Genomic DNA, 20,620 nt, shown 5'->3' on the forward strand with positions numbered 1-20,620 from the left:
TGTCTCTCCTTGGATCAGGGACTCATCCCTGGCTATGGCCCAGAAGCAGGACGGGTGCCCAGGGTCAGGTGGTACAAAACATGGCCGCCTGGGGCTGCCTCTGTCACCATCTTATGATGGACAAACTAGCTCAGAGCCCAAATCCTTACTGAGACCAGAGAGATAGAAGGAGAGAGGGAGATACAAGGCCAACAGCTACTAAATGAATGAAAATTCTGATTCTGATGAAATCTATCAGAGAAATGAGCCACTTTTTGAAAGATAATGAAATGAGACAATATATGATTAGGGCAAAAATGATACAAAAATGTAGGATTCAGAGGAGGGAAGGTTAGGAAACTGGGGAGGGTCCATGAAAAATGTAGAACTTGTTCTGGGCCAGGATTATATACCAATGTGCCTGGTGCTGGGGAAAGAGTTGGTTAGGACAAAGTCCCTGCTCTTGTGGAGCCCTAAGACTGAGAGGAGGCACAGACACCTGAAGACATATTATACATAGAAGACAGTGTGTTGACATGACAATGGCAGTGTACCAAGAAGTGGTTCAGCTCTTGGTTCGCTGGAAAGGAGTAAATGTGAGGGATGGCTTAGAGGAGGGGAAGAAGAAGAAAGCCAAACAGAAGTTTCTTGGGAGGACGAGATGAAGGAAAGGCATTCTAGACGGAGGACAGTACAGAGGCAAGAGGCATGAAACCTTGGGTGGGCTTGAAGCGTGTGCAGTCTGGTGTTCCCAAGCATGAAGCACAAGGAGGAAAGGGCAGTAGGTGAGGCTGAGCGGGCAAGCAGAGAACCAATCCCAAAGGGCCTGGTCAAGGCACATGGCCTCGAGCGAACAGAGCACAAACTACAACGTTTTCAACAGAGAAGAGACATGACCAAGCTTGAGTTTTACAAAGAGTACTTTGATGGTGGCCTAAAAGTAGAGAGGCCGAGAGGTCAACTTGGGTGTTTAGACCAAGTAGGAACTGGGAGAAAATGGGGCACCAGACCAGAGGTTTTGATGCAACTGAAGAGCATGTACGGTGGATATACATGAGTGAGAACTGAAAGGACAAGAGCTTATGTTCAGAGAATGAAAGATTGTACTTTTAATGTACTGCGACCATTTCTGTCACCAAGCAGTTGCCACTCTTAGTAGTGTAGACGTTCCCTGCCTCACCATCCCTGTAACCGTGACGCACTCCTGGCTGTCTCCTCCTCTACGGGAACTCTACAGGTCATGGGACACACAATCCAGCTAAGTCTGATCTAATCCCCTTCTCTGAAAGCTTGGGGGATTGAGTGCACTCTGTTATTGTTCTGCTTATAAGTTCCCCCCGCCCCCGAACAATAAAGCCCTACTGTATATTTGCACAGTAGGAGGTTGAGGAATTTCGTGCCCAGGAAAATCTGTGGGTTGTTGGCATAGCAAGTATTGTGGTAGAGGAAAAGGCTTGGGGTCCAGGACCAAAGTCCCCAACGTTTACGAGGGCATCATTCATTAATATGCCAGTTCGGGCTTCCCTGGTGGCGCAGTGGTTGAGAGTCCGTCTGCTGATGCAGTGGACACGGGTTCGTGCCCCCGTCTGGGAAGATCCCACGTGCTGCGGAGCGGCTGGGCCCGTGAGCCATGGCTGCTGAGCCTGGGCATCCAGAGCTTGTGCTCTGCAACGGGAGAGGCCACAGCAGTGAGAGGCCCATGTACCGCAAAAAAAAAAAAAAAAAAAAAAAAAGTCAGTTCAATATATTGAGGGTCTCAAGTCTGTCTGGTTCAACCCCTGAATCAGACAGTGTATTGATTATCTGGTGGTATGTAACAGATCACACCAAAATAGTGGCTCAAAACAACAATAAACATTTATTGCTCACAATTTCTGAGTCAAGCCTTTAGGAATATCTTGGGCAATCTGGCTCTGGGTCTCTCATGAGGTCCTCAAGATATCGGCCAGGGCTGCAGTCATCTGATGGCTGGACTGAGACTGCAGGGTCCACTTCCAAGATGGTTCACTCCCTTACCTGGCTGCCAGGGTGGTGCTGGTTGTTAGAGGGAGGCCTCATTTCCTCTCTGCATGGGCCTGTCTCTCCACCTGCTACTTGATTGAATGTCCTCACTACATGATGGCTGGCTTCCTCCAGAGGGAGCTGTCCAGAAGAGAGACAGAGGTTATTCCTCTTATGGCCTGGCCTCAGAAGGCCCATAGCACCACTTCTGCCACATAGCATGGTTAGAAGTCAGTCACTCGTTCCAGCTCACATTCAAGAGGAGGGGATTTAGACTCCACCTTTTGAAGAAAGAAGAGTCAAAGAATTTGCGGACATATTTTAAAACTACCATAGACAAGAAAATAGAAAGCACTCTAGATATTTCAAGCAAAAAAAAAGCCAGAAAGAGAGAAAGATTATAACCAAACAGTTGGTGCTTATCATTGAGGGGGCTAACGGTGAAAGTTTGGGATGGGGGCATTGTAGCACTAGCCTTCAGGTTACTCCACCACAGCTGCTTTCCATAGACTCAAAACTGCTGCTGCCACTCAGAAGTCAGGAAACTTTGGGAAACCACTGATGAGGTCATTGCAGCCCCTAAGCCCCAAGGGTGGTGACTAGATGGGGAATATGGAGTCTGCTGCAGAGGAGGAAAGAATGATTTCCATCTGCTTTCCACCTTCCAAATTTCACACAAGTACATTTTATTGGCAGAACCCAATTGTCGAGGGGATCTGTGAAATATGGTTCCCAGGCTTCTAGCACCTGCAGAGAAGAGAGTAGAAATGGGTGTCAGGAGCCAACCAACACTATCCAACATGTGTCCGTATACAGGTATGGTGAGAAGGCACCACCTGTACTTGGAGAAGTCCTGGAGCCCTACTCCTTTTTTTTTTATAGGCTTATGGGTGTCCAGGTCTTTGTAAAAGGGGGGTGGTGTCTACATAGAATAACATGGTGGAGAGCTAGCTGAGTCACAAATCTGGAAGGTGTCACTGTAGTTGGGCAGCAGGTGAGTTGCTGGTGACATGCAGTCAGCCCCAGAGGTGACTGGAGAAACACCTGGAGTTGAACCTTATTTGGTCTCTGGAATGTTCTCACTGGAATGAAAGCTGGGTAGACTGCAGGCAGTGCAGCATCGGAGAGAACATAGCTGCCATTCAAAAGGGCTGCCAGAGGAAAGGTGTCCATAGGGAAATATCATTTCTCAAAATATGGTCTGTGGACCTCTACACTCAAACATCTCTGGGATGCTTCTTTAAAAGGCTGATCCTGGGACTTCCCTAATGGTTCAGTGGTAAACAATCCTCCTTCCAGCCTTCCCTGGTGGCGCAGTAGTTACGAATCCGCCTGCCAATGCAGGGGACATGGGTTCGAGCCCTGGTCCGGGAAGATCCCACCTGCCGCAGAGCAACTAAGCCTGCGAGCCACAGCTACTGAGCCCTTGTGCTGCAACTACTGAAGCCCGCTTGCCTAGAGCCCGCGCTCCGCAACGGATTAATCCCAAGTATATTTGAGTACCTAATAGAGTATGAGTGTGCTAGGTACTAGAAAAAGGATGATAAATCTGTAAATATTGTTCATGAGGTGTTCATAATCTATCTGGAGAAGATTATGGATCTGCTCCATACACAGATAATGGATACAATGAATAAATGGATACATACAATGAATGCCATGGATAATGATATGGATAATAAATCTATAGTTATTGCTTTGAAACAGTATAAAGATCCAAGTAATTCCTCCAAAGTCAACAATTTTTGAAGTAAAAGAGCTCAGAAGTAGGTAATGGGTGGGGATAAGGGTCTGATATATTGAGGTGGAGAAAGTCGTGGTGCGGATGGAGAAATGTGCTCGGTGATTTGGGGGTACTTTAGGAAAATGGGCTAGAAACCAGCTTTTTAAGAATTTCATACTAGACTGTTGATGGCTTTAATGAGTTATACCGTGATTTGCATATTTAAGACTCATGAAAACACACAAGTCAAAGGATTGCATCTTTGTCGGTCATTTCTCACACAGAGTCCGGAAATCTAAATTTTTAAAGTTCAGTGGATAGTGCTAACTACTTAGTACTCTAGTCTTCTCTGGGATGAAGCCAGTTGCAATAAAGATGTCCGCACCATTCGAACCTGTAAACTCACACTTTGGACTCTACGCTAAAAATACACTTGAATACAAGCGCTAAACTACAAGACTAACGGTCGCGGGGGTTGCTGAAGGGGAACTAGAGGCAGAGACAAGCCCGGAGTGGGAGGGGCGAGGGACAGGTTCGAGAACCGCCCTCGAGCCACTCCCACCAAGCTGGCTCCGCCCCTCAGGCTCCCGTTTTTAAAAAGCGCGAGCGCGCGTGCGCAGGCGCAATCCGCTTGCGCCCCTGCCGCGCACGCGCGGTGACGGTAGGATCGTGGGGTTTGTACCTTTTGCGGTTCCCATCGGGGGTGACAAAACCTTGCTGGTGTGGGAGCTGAGCTGTGGACCCACGGACGAGGCCTTGCAAGGGAGCCGAGCCGGGGCGGAGGGAGGGGTGGAGGAAGCCGCCGCGCGCCCCAGTAACTGTGCGCCCCGGCGTACTGCTTCAGCACCTCATCTGCCTGTGGTCTTCGCTGAGAGGAATCTTAGTTCTAGAGCCGACCTGAGCAGTCAGCTCGCCCCCATAGATTTTTGAGAGATAGTTCCCAACAGACGGCATTGCCTCCTAATGCTTCTCGAAGCTTAGGATTTCAGAGGGAAACTTGTTCATGAAATGAGAAGTGTTTGGAGTTGCAGGCTCACCACAGTTGCCTGTGGCGAAGGGCTCGGGGAATATAAGGGAACGGGCGGTTTGTTATCCTGGGCGTGAAATCTCCTGCACTTACTTAGCATGGGACCACCCTACAGCATTCTCTGTTCACAGTCTTCTCCCAGGTTGGCCTTCTGTATTCGGTCGAGTCTTCCCAAACGCAGCAGTGGCCGGTCCTGGGTTCTATGCCATCATCAAGTTTTATTCAGCAAGGGATGCCCACAGAGCCCAAAAGGCATGCTACCAGAAGCAGCTTTTTCAGACATCTCCAGTGAAGATGGGTCCAAATGTGGAATTCCTCACTCTACTGGGATGAAGTGCTGAATTTAAAACTAATAGGCCATCGGGAATTCCCTGGCTGTCGAGTGGTTAGGACTCTGCACTTTCACTGCTGAGGGCCCGGGTTCAATCCCTGGTCAGGGAAGTAAGATCCTAGGGGAAAAAAAAAAAAAAAAGGCCAGCATTTGTACAGCACTGTGCTGTACAGAATGCTCTCAGATGCACTGCTCCACTGATCCCCCAGTTCCCCAGATCTTTCCTTCTTTTTTTTAGATGAAGAAACTCGAACTCAGGATGGTTAAGTGACTTACTTAAGGTTCATGACAGTAAATGTGGACACTAGAGGCCAAACCGAAACTTAACTGATGGTAAACCCCGTGTCATTTTATGCTGCCCCTTAATTTAAGAAATCTTCACAAGAGTCTTCCTTATATTTACGTTTATGTTGATTGTAAATGTGTGAGGTTGACAAATGTTTTAATTAATTAATTAATGTATTCATTTATTTTTGGCTGCGTTGGGTCTTGTTGCTGCTCGCCGGCTTTCTCTAGTTGCGGCGAGTGGGGGTTGCTCTTCGTTGCGGTGCGTGGGCTTCTCATCGTGATGGCTTCTCTTGTTGCGGAACACGGGTTCTAGGCACGCGGGCTTCAGTAGTTGTGGCTCACGGGCTCTAGAGCACAGGCTCAGTAGTTGTGGCACACGGGCTTAGTTGCTCTGTGGCATGTGGGATCTTCGCGGACGTGGGATGGAACCCGTGTCCCCTGCATTGGCAGGCGGACTCTTAACTACTGTGCCACCAGGGAAGTCCGGAGCTTGACACACTTTTGTCAGATGTAACATAAAGGAGGCTTCATCATCACTCTCAAAATGCCTATTCAGAACTCCCTTCTGATTCCAGAAAATGGTTAAAATATTCTTTCATGCATTGTAGAAACCTTATTCCATATCAACATGCCATCCAATTTTACTTCCCCAGAACTAACATTTCATTATGTGCCTCCATTCAGCCACCATTCCTTTTTCAAGGACCTTTTCAATTCCTCTGAATAAGTGAGTGAGGCTTAGATTTCCCAGACCTTTCACTTTATAATTGTGTGTCTTCTCTGATTGGCTTCTTTCTCTGGCTACTTCCTACTGACCTTGCTGCCTATTCTCACCCATATTTCCTTACTCACTGATTTCACCTTTATTGAATCTGAGAACTCTCCTCAGATGTGACTCCAGGTACACTACCTCCCACTTCTGTACCCTGTTTAACACCCTCTTCAATCCTGGCTGTACTCCCTGGGATTGAAATGATTTTATGTCAGACATTCTTTAATTTGTGGACCCTGTGACCATTTCACATAACCACTCAGATACTACAGATGGTCCTGGAAAGATTATGAAACAGTTACTTGTATCAGTTGTGAGTAATGAGTTGTTTTCTTATATTGGACATTAAGACCATTGCATAAGCTTAGGCTCTGAGATTTTCACAGCATAAAGCCCATCACTGATAGAGTAATGAAGAAAATGTTCTACAAGTCACTGTAGAGTTGAGAGGAAAGGGCATTCGTATTAGATTTCTTTATTTAATGCACAGCCTTAGTTTACTACCCACACCCCTGAAATTGTTACCTACTTTAATTATGCGTTCTTTTTCAATTTTATTTATTTATTTATTTGGTTGCACTGGGTCTTAGTTGCAGCAGGCGGGCTCCTTAGCTGCGGCTCAAGGGCTCCCCAGTTGCGGCACGTGGGCTCCCCAGTTGCAGCAGGCAGGCTCCTTTAGTTGTGGATCGCAGGCTCCTTAACTGTGGCGTGCAAACTCTTAGTTGCAGCATGCATGTGAGACCTAGTTCCCTGACCAGGGATCCAACCCGGGCCCCCTGCATTGGGAGCACGGATTCTTAACCACTGCACCAGCAGGGAAGTTCCAATTATGTGTTCTTTTATTCATTGGCAGGTATACATACTTCTTCTCTTGTTTCCCCTGTATTTTTTATAAATACAGAAAAGAGAATAACATCTTAAAATAAAATGAAGGAGGGTTTCCCTGGTGGCACAGTGGTTGAGAGTCTGCCTGCCGATGCAGGGGACACGGGTTCGTGCCCCGGACCGGGAAGATCCCACGTGCCGCGGAGCGGCTGGGCCCGTGAGCCATGGCCGCTGAGCCTGCGCGTCCGGAGCCTGTGCTCCGCAACGGGAGAGGCCACGACAGTGAGAGGCCCGCGTACAGCAAAAAAAAAAAAAAGTGTGATATGCTTAAGTAAAGATAGTAAATTGGGATTTTCACACAGGGGTGATGGGAGTATAAACTGATAAGGGTTTTGTAAAGCAATTTAGCCATATCTATCCATATTTCAAATTAATACTGGTCCCATGTGCTTCACAGGGTCAGAAGAAAACGAAATAATAAATGTGACTACAGATGGATAAGTGTGAAGGACTATAGAAACACAAGGTAAAGACAAACTCAGGCTGATCAAGCACCTCGTAAATGTCAGGGAGAGTGCTATACTAAGTCCTTTATACATATCATCTCATTGAACCCTTTATAATCTCTGTCAGATAATTATCATTTCAGATGTGGCAACGAAGGCTCAGAGAGGTTTAGTAACCTACCCAGAGTTACCTAGCCAACAAGTGAAAGAGCTTTCACTTCAGAAAGTACTACTCCAGAGGAAAGAGAATAGGGAAGCGCTAGCATCTACCCTGACAATTCGTTGGACATCAAAGAAGAATGAAACCCAGTGCTTTCATTGAAGAAAATGGAATATTCTTGCTGATCTATAAAAGCAAGAAGCCCAGAGGCCTTGGATGAGAAATAATCTTTTGTAGAAAGAGTAACAGTGTAAAAACACATTAGTATCTTTTCAGCAATATCATATTACAATACCTGTTATAAGAATTAAATGATTCTGGGCTTCCCTGGTGGCGCAGTGGTTGGGAGTCCGCCTGCCAATGCAGGGGACACGGGTTCGAGCCCTGGTCCGGGAAGATCCCACATGCCGCGGAGCAACAAAGCCCGTGCGCCACAACTACTGAGCCTGCGCTCTAGAGGCCGCGAGCCACAACTACTGAGCCCGTGTGCTACAACTACTGAAGCCCGCGTGCCTAGAGCCCGTGCTCCCAACAGAGAAGCCACCACAATGAGAAGCCTGCACACTGCAATGAAGAGTAGACCCCGCTTGCTGCAACTAGAGAAAGCCCGTGCGCAGCAACGAAGACCCAACGCAGCCAAAAATAAAAATAAATAAAATAAAATAATTTTTAAAAACAAGTGTTTTTAAAAAGAAAGAATTAAACGATTCTGCAGTTTTCAAATGCATAAACATATGATAGGTCTTATTTCAAGTTGGAGGGACTCGAAGTAATTCTACTCAGTAGACATCTAGGTGAACACCCAGCTGAAGGCTCAGTGCTCACATTGCATGGATGAACCCCACCAGCCTCACAGCCGCTGAGTGCCCTTCCTGGTCCCTCCTGAGAGAGACCTGCATCCCAGAGCCTCTGAGCGACAGGCAGAAGTTTGGCCCTGGGGTTTCTGGAGAAAGCACCAGGCAGAATTTTGGTAAGAGGAGGAGCAGCAGGAAGGAGAGAGAATTCACAGACATGAAAGGCAGGTCCCCAAGGGAAATACCGCTCATTCCAGAGGCCACTCTGAGAACAGAAGAAGCACGGAACTCAGAGTCAGGACACCTGGGGTCCTGACTGTCATTTACTGGATTTGTGACCTCAGACCAAGTTATTTAACATTTCTGAAACTCAGCCTTCCCAGGGGCATAAAAGGGTTAATACAAACTGCCCTGCCTACCTCCCCGGGCTGATGAGACAATAATAACTGCTGGCATTTACTGAATGCTTGCCATATGCCAGGCAACAGGCCACACGTTTTATATGCTGCAGTACTTCTTAATTCTCCATCAAGCCTCTGGAGTGGCCTCTATTATTGCCCCTCTTTTACAGGTGAAGAAACTGAGACTTGGAGAGTGTAAATAATTTGCCCCAGTTAGGGCTGACATTCTAAAGCAAGTAGATTGACTCTGATTCTATGCTCGTAACTGTGATGCTGTACTGCCCCCTGGAGTACATACAGCATCACTAAAAGGACCCTGTGTCCTTAAAACTGTACAACAGGAAGACACACAGTAGGTACCAAATGCCATCTATAATGCAACATCTCCCCAAGCAAAGCAGAAGGGATGCTTCAAGGACACCTCCAAGTGAAGACTGAGGAATGCAGGGAGATTCAGGAATATGTCCTTCAGACCCTCAAGACAAGAGAGACTTGGAAATAGCAGGAGGGGGTGTTGTATCCTCTCCTACCCCACCCCCTTCCCTGTGAGACAGCCAGAGGTGCTCCCTGCACTGGAGAGAGGTCCTGGGAGTTTCCAAGGTTGCACAGGACAGTCCTCTTTTTGCAGAGGAGACAAGAGGAGGCTTCTGAGAGCACAGACTCAAGGTTTTCCGGTGAAAAGAGACAGGGAGCCCCACTGAGCATCCCCACGGAGAATGAAGAGCATGGGGTACTGTAGTAGAAACAGCATTAAAGTACAAGTCAGGACACTTGGGTTGGAGTATCAAAACTTGGATCCTAAGTCTAGCTCCAACATTGACAGGTTGTGTGCCCTTGGATAAATCACTCTACTGTCAAGACCAGATGACCTCTAAGGTCCCTACCAAACTTGATTCCTACAGCCCTATCTTCTCTGCTCTGCCTGGGCCATGGGGCCCTTGGATGGAGGAAGGGACTCATTACTTATGAAGTCCTTATTATGGGCAATGTACTGTCAGAGTCTTTTTAAAATAGTAATAGCGTTAATAAGACATATATCAAGAATTTACTCTGTGCTTGACCCACTGCTAAACTGCTTTATGTTATGATAAGTTATCCAAAACTTGGAAATAAGACAAAATGATTTCTCCATCCCTTTTTTAGAGCATTGTCTAAGAAAAAAGAGAAGCTGTAGCATTCTCTCTCCCCAAACTGAGAGGGGGAACGAGGTGGATGGACAGATCCATCAAAGAGGAGACAGAGGTCCACTGGAGACCCAGGATCTTCAGGGAGAACCCAGGGTTCGAAATAAAGAGAAGCAGTCAGAGAATGCACAGGGAGTCTTCCCAATAGGATAAGAAATTCCATACAGCATAGTAGAGGCCAAGGCCTTAGAGAGAAATGGGGTGCGGTGACATGGAGGGACTGAGCTAACTCCTACTCACTCCCCCAAACTCAATTTAAACCTGGCTTCCTCAGGGAGCCTTCCAGGACCCTTCGGACCAGGTCGAGCTTCCCTGCTCCATGATCCAAAGCACTCTGCCCTTCCCTTCCAGTTACACTTGTTGAACTTGCAATTACCTGTCTAATGTGTGATTTTCCCTTTGTGAGAGGAAGGCCTGTATCTGTCCATGACTGCTGGGAATCCAGCTTGAATGACATAGTACCTGACGTACACAGCTCACCTGATATTCAGTGCGTGGATAGATGAATGGATATTCTGAAAATTCAGGTGAAGGCAACAGGAAGAGGGAGCAAGACTCTGAGGTAGAACAGAGTCTTTCATCTTCTGAGAATGTGATTTCCTTTCACAAGTCCATACATGCTTTCTGAAGGGAGGCAGGACCTACAAAGAGGGAATTCTGTCACCGCTCAGCTGTCTGTGAGATAATGCATTTGCCCGCTGCTGGCTGACTCAAAGTTTCAGAGTCTATTTTCAACTCATTACCTATTTTTAAAACTACTGACTTGAGTTTTGCCTCTGGCTCTCGGCAGTTCATCTCTCCTTATGCCTCAGCATTCTCTCTTAAGCTCTTTTTTACAACTTAACCTCCAACATAGTCCCAATTTCAAGTATACTGACCTGCTGTCTGTATAAACCATCAAAATACCTCAGAAGTTTCATTTCTATATTCATGTTATACCTCCAAGATGGCTTCCCACATCAGAAAGTGGCACAAAAATCCTTAGTTGGGCTTCCCTGGTGGCGCGGTGGTTGGAAGTCTGCCTGCCAATGCAGGGGACGCGGGTTCGTGCCCCGGTCCGGGAAGATCCCACGTACTGTGGAGCGGCTGGGCCCGTGAGCCATGGCCGCTGAGCCTGCGCGTCCGGAGCCTGTGCTCCGCAGCAGGAGAGGCCGCAGCAGTGAGAGGCCCGCATACCGCAAACAAACAAACAAACAAACAAACAAACAAAAAATCCTTAGTAAACCCTTGCATCTTGATTTGAGATGCAGAAAATGTGCTTTTAGTCATTATCAGTCCATATTTACCCCTTGTTCTCTCTGTAATCAAGTCAGATTTTCTTGAACTCATAAAATTACGTATCTAATATATGAAGCAAGCACTGAACTAGATGCTGGAGATACAGAGAGTAATAAAATATTAGCAGGACAGAAATATATTAACAAATGCATGTCAAGGACGGGTTGAGGGGAGGAGGAAGACTGCTTTCTCTGAGGGACTGGTATTAACTTCTCTTATGGACAATGTGGATCATAGAACTTTGTTTTTTTTTTCTTAATGGAATCAGAATGATAGCATAGGCAAAGTAAGATAATAATAGGTATCATTTTCCCTCATTAGGTTATGAACAATAATATCCAGTGGTGAAATTTTATCACTGTTTAGCTGTCAAAGAGAAAGAAGGGAAGGGGAATGTTCATCCCCATCAGTGGAAATGTCATTGGCATAAAAGCCTTTTTGGAGAACAGTTTTTATCAAACTTTTAAATCAAAAATTTTAATGTCTTTATCTAGCAATTCTATTTCCAGGTATCTCCCCTGGAGAAATACATATGTGTACAAAGAGCCTGTATAAGACAGTTAATTGCAGCATTGTTTAGTTTACAATAGTAAAAGACAGAAAACTACCCAAATGTTCCTCAGTCAGAGATACTATGCAGTAGTTACAAAGGAGGTAAATCCATATGCACTGCCATATCGGCTGGGTAAGTGAAAATAAGTGCAAATAGTGAGTTGGAGAATACTGCAACTTGGGCCCATTGCTGTTTAAAAAATAAAACAAAAACTTTTAAAACATGCATGCATGTATCTGCGGCAAGCACTGTTGGTTTTCTCCCAACAGTCATTCCCTCCTCCCCCTCCCTCCTTGCAAACAGAATGCCCAGAAGTTTTCAAGCAACAGGCAGATAGCAATGTGCTATCTGGGGCAACAGGTCCCACTGCCAGCCCCTGGGATGAAGCATGATTGGTTTTATGGAAAAATCAGTCCTCTTAGACAGTGATTGGTCTAGAGGTGGGCTTGTGACCCTATTCTGCCAAGGAAACATTAGGGAAAGTCTGCAGGGAGACTTCTATCAAAGACTTTCTCCTTTGATCAAAAAGAAAAGCCCTTGGCGAGGATGTGGAGAAAAGGCCACCCTTGTACACTGTTGCTGGGAATGTAAATTGGTGTTGCCTCTATGGAGAACAGTATGGAGGAGCCTCAGAAAATGAAAAATAGAACTATCATGTATGATCCAGCAATATCACTTCTGGGAACATATCCAAAGGTAACAAAAACACTGACTCAAAAAGACATGTGTGTTTATGGCAGCATTATTTACAATAGCCAAGACATGGAAACAACCTACGTGTCCACTAATGGGTGAATGGATAAAGAAGTTGTGCTATACACACACATATATACACACACACACACACATATATACACATACAAGAGAATGTTATTCCACATAAAAAAATGAGGAAATCCTACCACTTGCAATAAAATGGACCTTGAAGGCATTATGCTAAGTCAAATAAGTCAGACGAAGACAAATATTATATGATCTCACTTATATAGGGAATCTAAAAATAATAATAACCAAACTCACAGTAAAAGAGATCAGACTGTGGTTACCAGAAGTGGGGGTGGAGGGAGAGAGGGAATTGGAGGAAGGTGGGCAAAAGATACAAACTTCCAGTTGTAAGATACCTAAGTACTAGGGTGTACTGTCCATAATGTACAACATGATGACTATAGCGAACACTGCTGTGTGTGGCATATAGGAAAGATGTTGAGAGTAAATCCCACTGCCACCTCCATCTATCTTATCTACTGTTAATGGAATTTTGTGCAAATCCCTTTGGGTGTATTGATAAACAAATTAATATGCAAGTCATTTGGGGGGATCTATATACTAGCTACAAATTTTCTATGCAGCAAACATGGTTTTTATATAAATTGTAAATCTATCCAACTAATCTGTTGAAATAATTCCAATGAATTGGAACTGCTAGGACTAAGGATATCCAAAATTTATAGTTTGAGTCCAAACTAGATTCCCCCCTACTATATATAGATGGGACCTCATCAATCTTGTCCCGTGTTTATGTGGGTCTGTTTCCTAAGGCTGTACAAATGTTAGATTTTTAATCTTTGGTAATATATTACAAAGAAATTGCTTTTCTTCTTATTGTTCAGCTCAGTCATCTTCATATATGCTTAATCCTTACTAGTCACTTGTGTTTTTTCATTTTGTTTTTTGTTTTTTCATTTCCCTTGGTACCTCAATGTCTTTGTTACTGGTTTCTAAGAACTCGTTTATGACTGAGGATGGTAACCATTTGTCATGCAATGCAAATGAAATACCATACTTTATTGCCATCAACTTACTATGGTGATTTGTATTTTGGTTGCATATTAAAATATAATCATGTTGTGTTTTATAAAAAAGAGTAAATCCCAAGAGTTCTCATCACAAAATTTTTTTTCCTTTATTCTTTTCTTCTTTCTTTTCTTTTTATTGTACTACATGAGATGAATGTTAGCTGAACCTACCGTGGTGATCATTTCACAATATATGTAAGTTAAACCATCACGGCTGTATGCTTTAAACATATAGAGTGACGTATGTCAATTACTTCTCAATAAAACCGGAAAAAAGAAAAAGAAAAGCCCTGCCAGGGAAGAGACTATTTTCTCCCTGTTCCCTTCCTTCCAGCTTGGAATGCTCTCGGGTTGTGTGAGGATGTGACACTTCAGGTACAGCAGCCATTTTGCAGCCATGACAAACAGGCAAAGAGAACCCCAGACACACTGACCAAAGATAGGGCATTGCTGAGCCACCGAATGGATTCTGAAGCCAGCCTGCCACCTCTAGACTTCATCAACATTAAATGTCCTTATGATTTAAGCCACTATTGGTCAGGTTTTCTTGCATCTGAACATATAATTGACTCAATACCCCCCCCAAAAAAAACTACTAGCAAAATATACATCAAACTGTTAATAGAGGTTCCGTTGGATAGGAAGGGAAAGAGGACTTGCACTTTTTCTTGAAATATATTTTTCAAGAAATACTCAATACTCAAAAAATATATGAGTATTGCTTAGGTCAAAAATTGAAAACAAAAAATACAGTTCAACTTTAGTAACCACACATGGCCTACATATTTGGCTTCTAGTTCCCCTTGTCTTATTCACTTTCCCAGGCTCTGATTCACTTCTATTTTCCCTCTTTACTGTGTGTTTTGGAAGGCCACTTCCAATCTTCTGTTGAAAGACTGTATTAAAAAAAAAAAAAAATGCAACAAAGGGTATAGGTACTATAATAGAAGTCCATCTCAGTCTTGTTAGATGTGCAGAGTTTGAAAGGCAGAAAAAGTAAAGGCAAGGAGGAAGCATCAGCAAGAACAAAGGCATGTGGGAGAAAAACAGCTAAGTTTATTCAGGGAAATCTCAAGTAGCTCAAGATTTCTGGAGTGGTGAGAGCTAGAGAGATGGAAAGAGGCTGAAATAAAGGGTCCTTCTACGAGCATAGGAGCTTGAATGTCAGCTTGAACCTGACTGTGGTCATGATGATTCTAATGATGGCAGCTAACATTCACTGAGAACATGTTCTGGACCAGGTGCTGTTCTGAATCTAATAACTAGTCCTACAAAGCAAGTCAACTTTTATGCCCTTTCCATAGATAGGGAAACTAAACAGTTTGGGAGAGATGAGCTGTTGAAGGATTTTAAGCAAGAGTAGCATGTTGAGATTTATATTTTTAAAACACATCTCTATACATACTTAAGTATTTAGAGATGAAATGATACATCTTGGCTTTGCTTCAAAATAACCAGTTTGTGGGTGGGGATATAGATAAAAATTCCCAGGAGCTGATCATTGTTGAAGCTGGGTGATGCATAGAAGAGGGTGTATTATACTAATCTCTCTTCTTTTGTATACATTTGAAGTTTTCCATAACAAACGTTTTTTAAAAATCTCTGGCTGCAATATGGAGATCCAACTGAAAGTGTGAAGTTAGGGTATTAACAGGTGAGAGCTGATGAGAGTCGGTGAAGTGGCAGTAGGATAAAAAAAATAAGACATTTTGAGAGAAACTAGTCTTTGTGGTGGGGGATGGAGTAGCGGAAAAACCTCAGGTTTAAAGTCAGTCTTAGGTACCTAGCTTAAGTGACGCACTTAATGCAGCAGCTGTTAACATTATAGGGAATACAAAAACAGGTCTGGGAAACAGTGAAACGAAGGGTGTGGAAGTGTGTTCAGTTTTGGATATGTCAAGTTTGGTATGGCAGTGTGTGGGGCATCTAAATCAGTGGCCCTTTCATAGAAAACCCTTGAGTATATACCTTCAATTCAATCAAACCTATTTGTTTACAAATTACCTAAATGATCTATAGTAATATGTTATGTAACAAAGATAACTTTTTGCATGGCATAGAAGTTCTAGCATTTCCTACCCACAACCTAATGGGCTGTATTTCATACTATTAAGAGTATGGACACACTACCCTTTGAGGACCACTGATCTCCGTAAGGGTGATGGTTTTAGGACTGGAATGTTCAACCTCTCTGAACCTCAATTTACTTCCATGTTTACAGAAAATACTACTTTCCTTAGAGGAACAATGAAAATGTCATGAGATATACATATATGCTGATGTGAGCACAAGCATGGTGCCAGGGGCTGCAAAATGCTGTTTATGCTCCATTCTTCCTTCTCCCCACACCTCTTCACCCAGTCTCCATTTCCTCCAGATTAGAATAACAGAATAGCCAATGCTTTTTGCTTCTTGTGTGAGGAATCTGGAGATGCATTTAAGTGGACTCCCGAGTGGCTTGAGAGCTGATTACAGGTGTGAGCAAGCACTTCATTTCATAGGCATTTGCTTGCTTACATCCCATCCCCAAGGTGAAGTGCAAAAATGCTGGTCACAAGCCCTGCAGCTGGTCACTTCATTCTGCACAGGCTTAGAAAGGGTTACATACCCTCACCAGGAACACACCACACTTAACAGCTAGTACAGCAAGAGACTTCTCACAAATGAAGAAATTTTTCAAGAGGCTAATAATTCTTGAGTTCATTGAATATTAGCAGGGATTGGGTGAGAGATGAGTTGAATACACTAAAGGTCAATTCATTACTCCAAATAAACCCCATGTGGCTCTAGATGACAAAATATCACCTCACAGCTTGACAGTCCCCCCTAAAACACATATAAGCCACATTCATGCTACCTTAGCAACCGCCAATAGAGAAGTGGGTAAATAAGTTCATGACTGTGGCTCTTATCTCCTTGAAGAGTTCGCCTGGCACTGGTTACAAGAAGAAGGATTTGAGCTTGACTCAAATCCTCTAATCCCCATCAAGGGAGTAAAAAAAATTAGAACTGGGAATTCTTTATTCTGCCCCTAGTAGAGTATAAATATGACCTAGAGATGTTAACAAAGTAGAATTAAAATTTAAACTCTGGGGGCTTCCCTGGTGACGCAGTGGTTGAGAATCCGCCTGCCAAAGCAGGAGACACGGGTTCAAGCCCTGGTCCGGGAAGATCCCACATGCTGCGGGGCAACTAAGCCTGTGCGCCACAACTACTGAGTCTGCGCTCTAGAGCCCGCAAACCACAACTACTGAGCCCACATGCCACAGCTACTGAAGCCCGTGCTCCACAACAAGACAAGCCACCGCAAGGAAGAGTAGCCCCCACTTGCCACAATTAGAGAAAGCCTGCGCACAGCAACGAAGACCCAATGCAGCCAAATATAAATAAAATAAATTTAAACTCTGCTTCCATTATTTTCTAGAACGATAAATTCCTATAAGTCTTTCACTCTGAAAACCACATGCAAAATAAGCACATATAACGCTTAGCGTCCATTTCTGAAACAATGATTGAGCTGAAGCTTAAGATAAGGTGATGACAAAAAGCTACAAAAGCTTCAATTACTCACATAATCTATTGCTGCCCTCTAGCAACTCAAAAGAGAAATATTAATAAGCCTACTGGATCTAGGACTCTGAAATTTTTAGCCTTAGTATTATTTACGACAGAAGATGCTGAAAAAAGAGGCCACATAGGAAGGGTCTCCACAATTGTACAGCAATAACTCATCTTAATAGAAAATGTTCTTTTAGAAAGATGCTGGGATACGTTAACACAATCCAGTGGGCTGCTCGAGGTCATCACCCGTAGACCTGGAAGGACCCTGAAGACACTGAAGATACCCAGCACTGGCCTGTTTGTTTGTACAGTTAAGTGGGATCTATTACTTCTCTGGGCAGAGCCAGAACCATTTTTTGTCATTGGAGTAACTTCCTTTTCTAACCTGCCATTTCTTTTCCACATTTTAGAAAGGAGGTGGGGTGAAATACATAATATAATGTCAGTTTTTCCTAAGAAACATAGGGACTTAAGCAAGGTTATATTATGATTAAAGAATTACGCAATCAACTGACAAACTTGGAACCTCAACTAAACTTTTAAGTTGGCGTCATGTACGTTTCCAGGAAGGGGAGTGGCTAGTAATTAGTAGGACAAGCATACCAGGTTTTCATATGCCCCCTTCCCCACAAAGTAACAGAGACAATCATTTGAAGTACTAAGCCCAGAAAAGTCTTTTCGCTTCCACAACTACCTTTCTAGGAAAACCTGAAGGTTCAAAATTTATACCATTAGATCCCATGGCTCTCATAAATGTGGACTGACCTCCAGCTCATCAGAACCTCTGTTAGCTGATACCCAGAAACACAGAGAGATCTATGCTGGGAAAGGGGGAAATACTAATCAGGGTTAACTGTGAAACAGGAGACTAACTACCTGTACTATTTTTGGCTACAGACAGGTGTTTCCAATCTCTCATGTTGGGTCTTAAAAGAAATGCACCCAAATTAGCGTGTGTGTAGGTGGAGAGGGAAGAACCACATACACTTAGTTTCAAACAAAAGTTACTATGGGTTTATTAAAACATTTCTGGTAACTTAAATAAGCACAGCTGGCTCAATATATCATTATCCTTATATTATCACTCATTCTGGAAAGTTTCTGAGAAGATTTATCAGGATGGGTTTCTCTTGTGGCTCAACTGGATCTGAGGAAAGAACAGAAGAAATTATATACTTGATTTACAGTCACTGGTCACCAACAAACAACATGCACTGGCAGTGCTGTTTTGGGAGGCAAGGCAGCTGGACTGCTCTCCCCTCCTGGCTAATGTTTTGCTCAAAATTCCACCACCTTCAAAAATTCTTTCCCCTAATTAAGTCTACATGCACTCTCAGAGTCTCTCCTCAACATTTATGAATCTCAGAGAAGACCAAATTAGTCAACTGTGACGAACAGCTGGTCGCAGCTCCACCTCAGAACCACCACCATATCTCAGGTGAAAAATCAAGCCATAGGAAGAGAAGCATGTCCTACTGTTTTAAATACCAAGCAGCAATTGGAGGAAGGCACAAATCTTGTACCTGGAAGTCAAAAGGTACAAACGTCCAGTTATAAGATAAGTAAGTACTAAGGATGGGATGTACGACATGATAAATATAACGAACACTGCAGTGTGTTATACAGGAAAGTGGTTAAGAGAGTAAACCCTAGGACTTCTCACCACACAGAAAAAAGTTTTTCTCTATTTCTTTAATTTTTATCTATACGAGATGACGGATGTTCACTAAACTTATTGCGGTAATCATTTCATGACGTATGTGAGTCAAATCATTATGCTGTACACCTGAAACTTATACAGTGCTGTATGCCAATTATATCTCAATGAAACTGGAAGAAAAAGAAATACATATATGGCGTAACTGTGTACATATATGCATATGCCAAATATATCTACTATACATGGCAGCAAAACTAATGACCAACCATTAACTAGCTACAAGGCAAGCCACTTATAATCTCTCAAGAAACATACAAAATAAAAGGGTTTGAGCTTACGGAAGCTGTAATTATATCTGGAGATACTTATCTCTCTCAGTTAAGTCTCTTCTCCTTTGTGGATTAAATATTCAGTAATTATAATTTTGATGACCATTATGGACACAATATTAAAGATCTGCCCTCAGAAGAACAGAGCCAGACTGTTGTGATTTGGGATAAAAAATTCCCAAGGAAGATTCAAGTCCAACTAGGCTCTTCCTGATCTATATCCATCCCACTCCCTTAACTGAAGACAGAGCAACCCAGAGGCAAAGAAACAAAAATCAGTTAATACGGTCCCTCTGCCAATTGACAGCAATGGGTGTAACTTTAAAACTTTGTAGGATGAAAAAAAAGTGAAAGATTTTCTTACTTCAAATAATCTCTTTAAAAGTCTGAGTAATGATGCAACCTGAAAAAGTAAAAGACAAAATCATCAAAACAATTTTGTGATTACCCAGCATACTGTCAATCAGATCACAGAATGACACTTAGGAAGACTTCAGGTGCGGAAATGTAATCACAATCACTCTCACTGGGCAGCTAGGCTACTCCTCAAGCCGCCGTTCTGAAGTATCCTAATGCTAATACCTCAGATTTTAGATAAAAGCCATCAGCTTGCTCCAAAGCATTACATCACGGTCTATGAAATACCTGATCAGCCACATCCAACAGAAATGCTGTCAGTCCAACCCACATGCTAGAAACAGTCTCACTAGAGACCAATGCTCCGGTGAAAACTCTAATGAGCTTTGGGGCTTAAGAAAAGAAACAAATCAGTCATAATAAACCAAAGCTTTGGAAGAGAATTCCTAAGTTCAGTAAGAATCTGCATCCTTTTATAAAATCCAAACTGAAAGAACCACTCCAAAAATGAAGTGAAATGAGAATGACGGAATTATCAATTTTCCCGGTACCACCCAACCATTTTCCTTTCAAAGTAAGCAAAACTGTAAGCCATATTATTGTTTGCTATGTTCTCTTTTCAAAACCAATTTGTATTCCTCCTCTTCTTCACCCCAGATTTCAGTTTCTTTGAAAGCAGGCCTTCCCTGAAGCATACAAACATAAACGCAGGGTTCTATGCAACATTCACTGCCAACACATGGGAGCAAGGAAAGGTGGCTATTATTTTTAAGTCACAGGTTCTCCCCCAGAGCTACCTTGTCACCTGTATCTTCCAGCAACAATGTAATTAGATTTTATTTGTTCTTGCTTTATAGCCAAGTAGGTTGAGCACAGAAAAGAACCTGGACAGAGCACAAACTTTTGGTATCTTTGTAGTTAACATCCTTATTTACAGCTTACTGCAGGAAAAGAAATACCTCTTTAAAAAAATCACTTACATCTAGTGGAGTAAATAGAGCATTCAAGTCAACAATGGCTAATCTAAACATAAGGCACCAAGAAAGTGGCAGTATTATTAAAGTGGCAACTTTTCCTCAGTTTGACATTTTCAAA

General features: G+C 43.3%; 1 protein-coding gene across 3 annotated transcripts in view; it reads right to left on the reverse strand.

The window, feature by feature from the left end:
* Nucleotides 1-18,170: 18,170 nt before the first annotated feature.
* UTP18 (UTP18 small subunit processome component) overlaps nucleotides 18,171-20,620 on the reverse strand; it is a 39,551-nt gene continuing 37,101 nt past the window's right edge. For 2 of the 3 annotated variants that reach the window (XM_022558211.3, XM_022558214.3), the window contains 2 exons: nucleotides 19,533-19,571; nucleotides 18,171-18,326 (listed from right to left, as the gene is read on the reverse strand). In XM_022558211.3, the coding sequence (XP_022413919.1) occupies nucleotides 19,547-19,571 (25 nt within the window). In that variant the 3' untranslated portion in view covers nucleotides 18,171-18,326; nucleotides 19,533-19,546. The remainder of the gene's footprint in view (nucleotides 18,327-19,532; nucleotides 19,572-20,620) is intronic. The other variant, XM_022558215.3, reaches the window with a different exon arrangement.

The sequence above is a fragment of the Delphinapterus leucas genome, chromosome 19, assembly GCF_059928025.1.
Source record: "Delphinapterus leucas isolate spDelLeu-1000000601 "Yukka" chromosome 19, BTC_Dleu_Yukka2, whole genome shotgun sequence".
In the NCBI taxonomy this organism is placed as follows: Eukaryota; Metazoa; Chordata; class Mammalia; order Artiodactyla; family Monodontidae; genus Delphinapterus; species Delphinapterus leucas.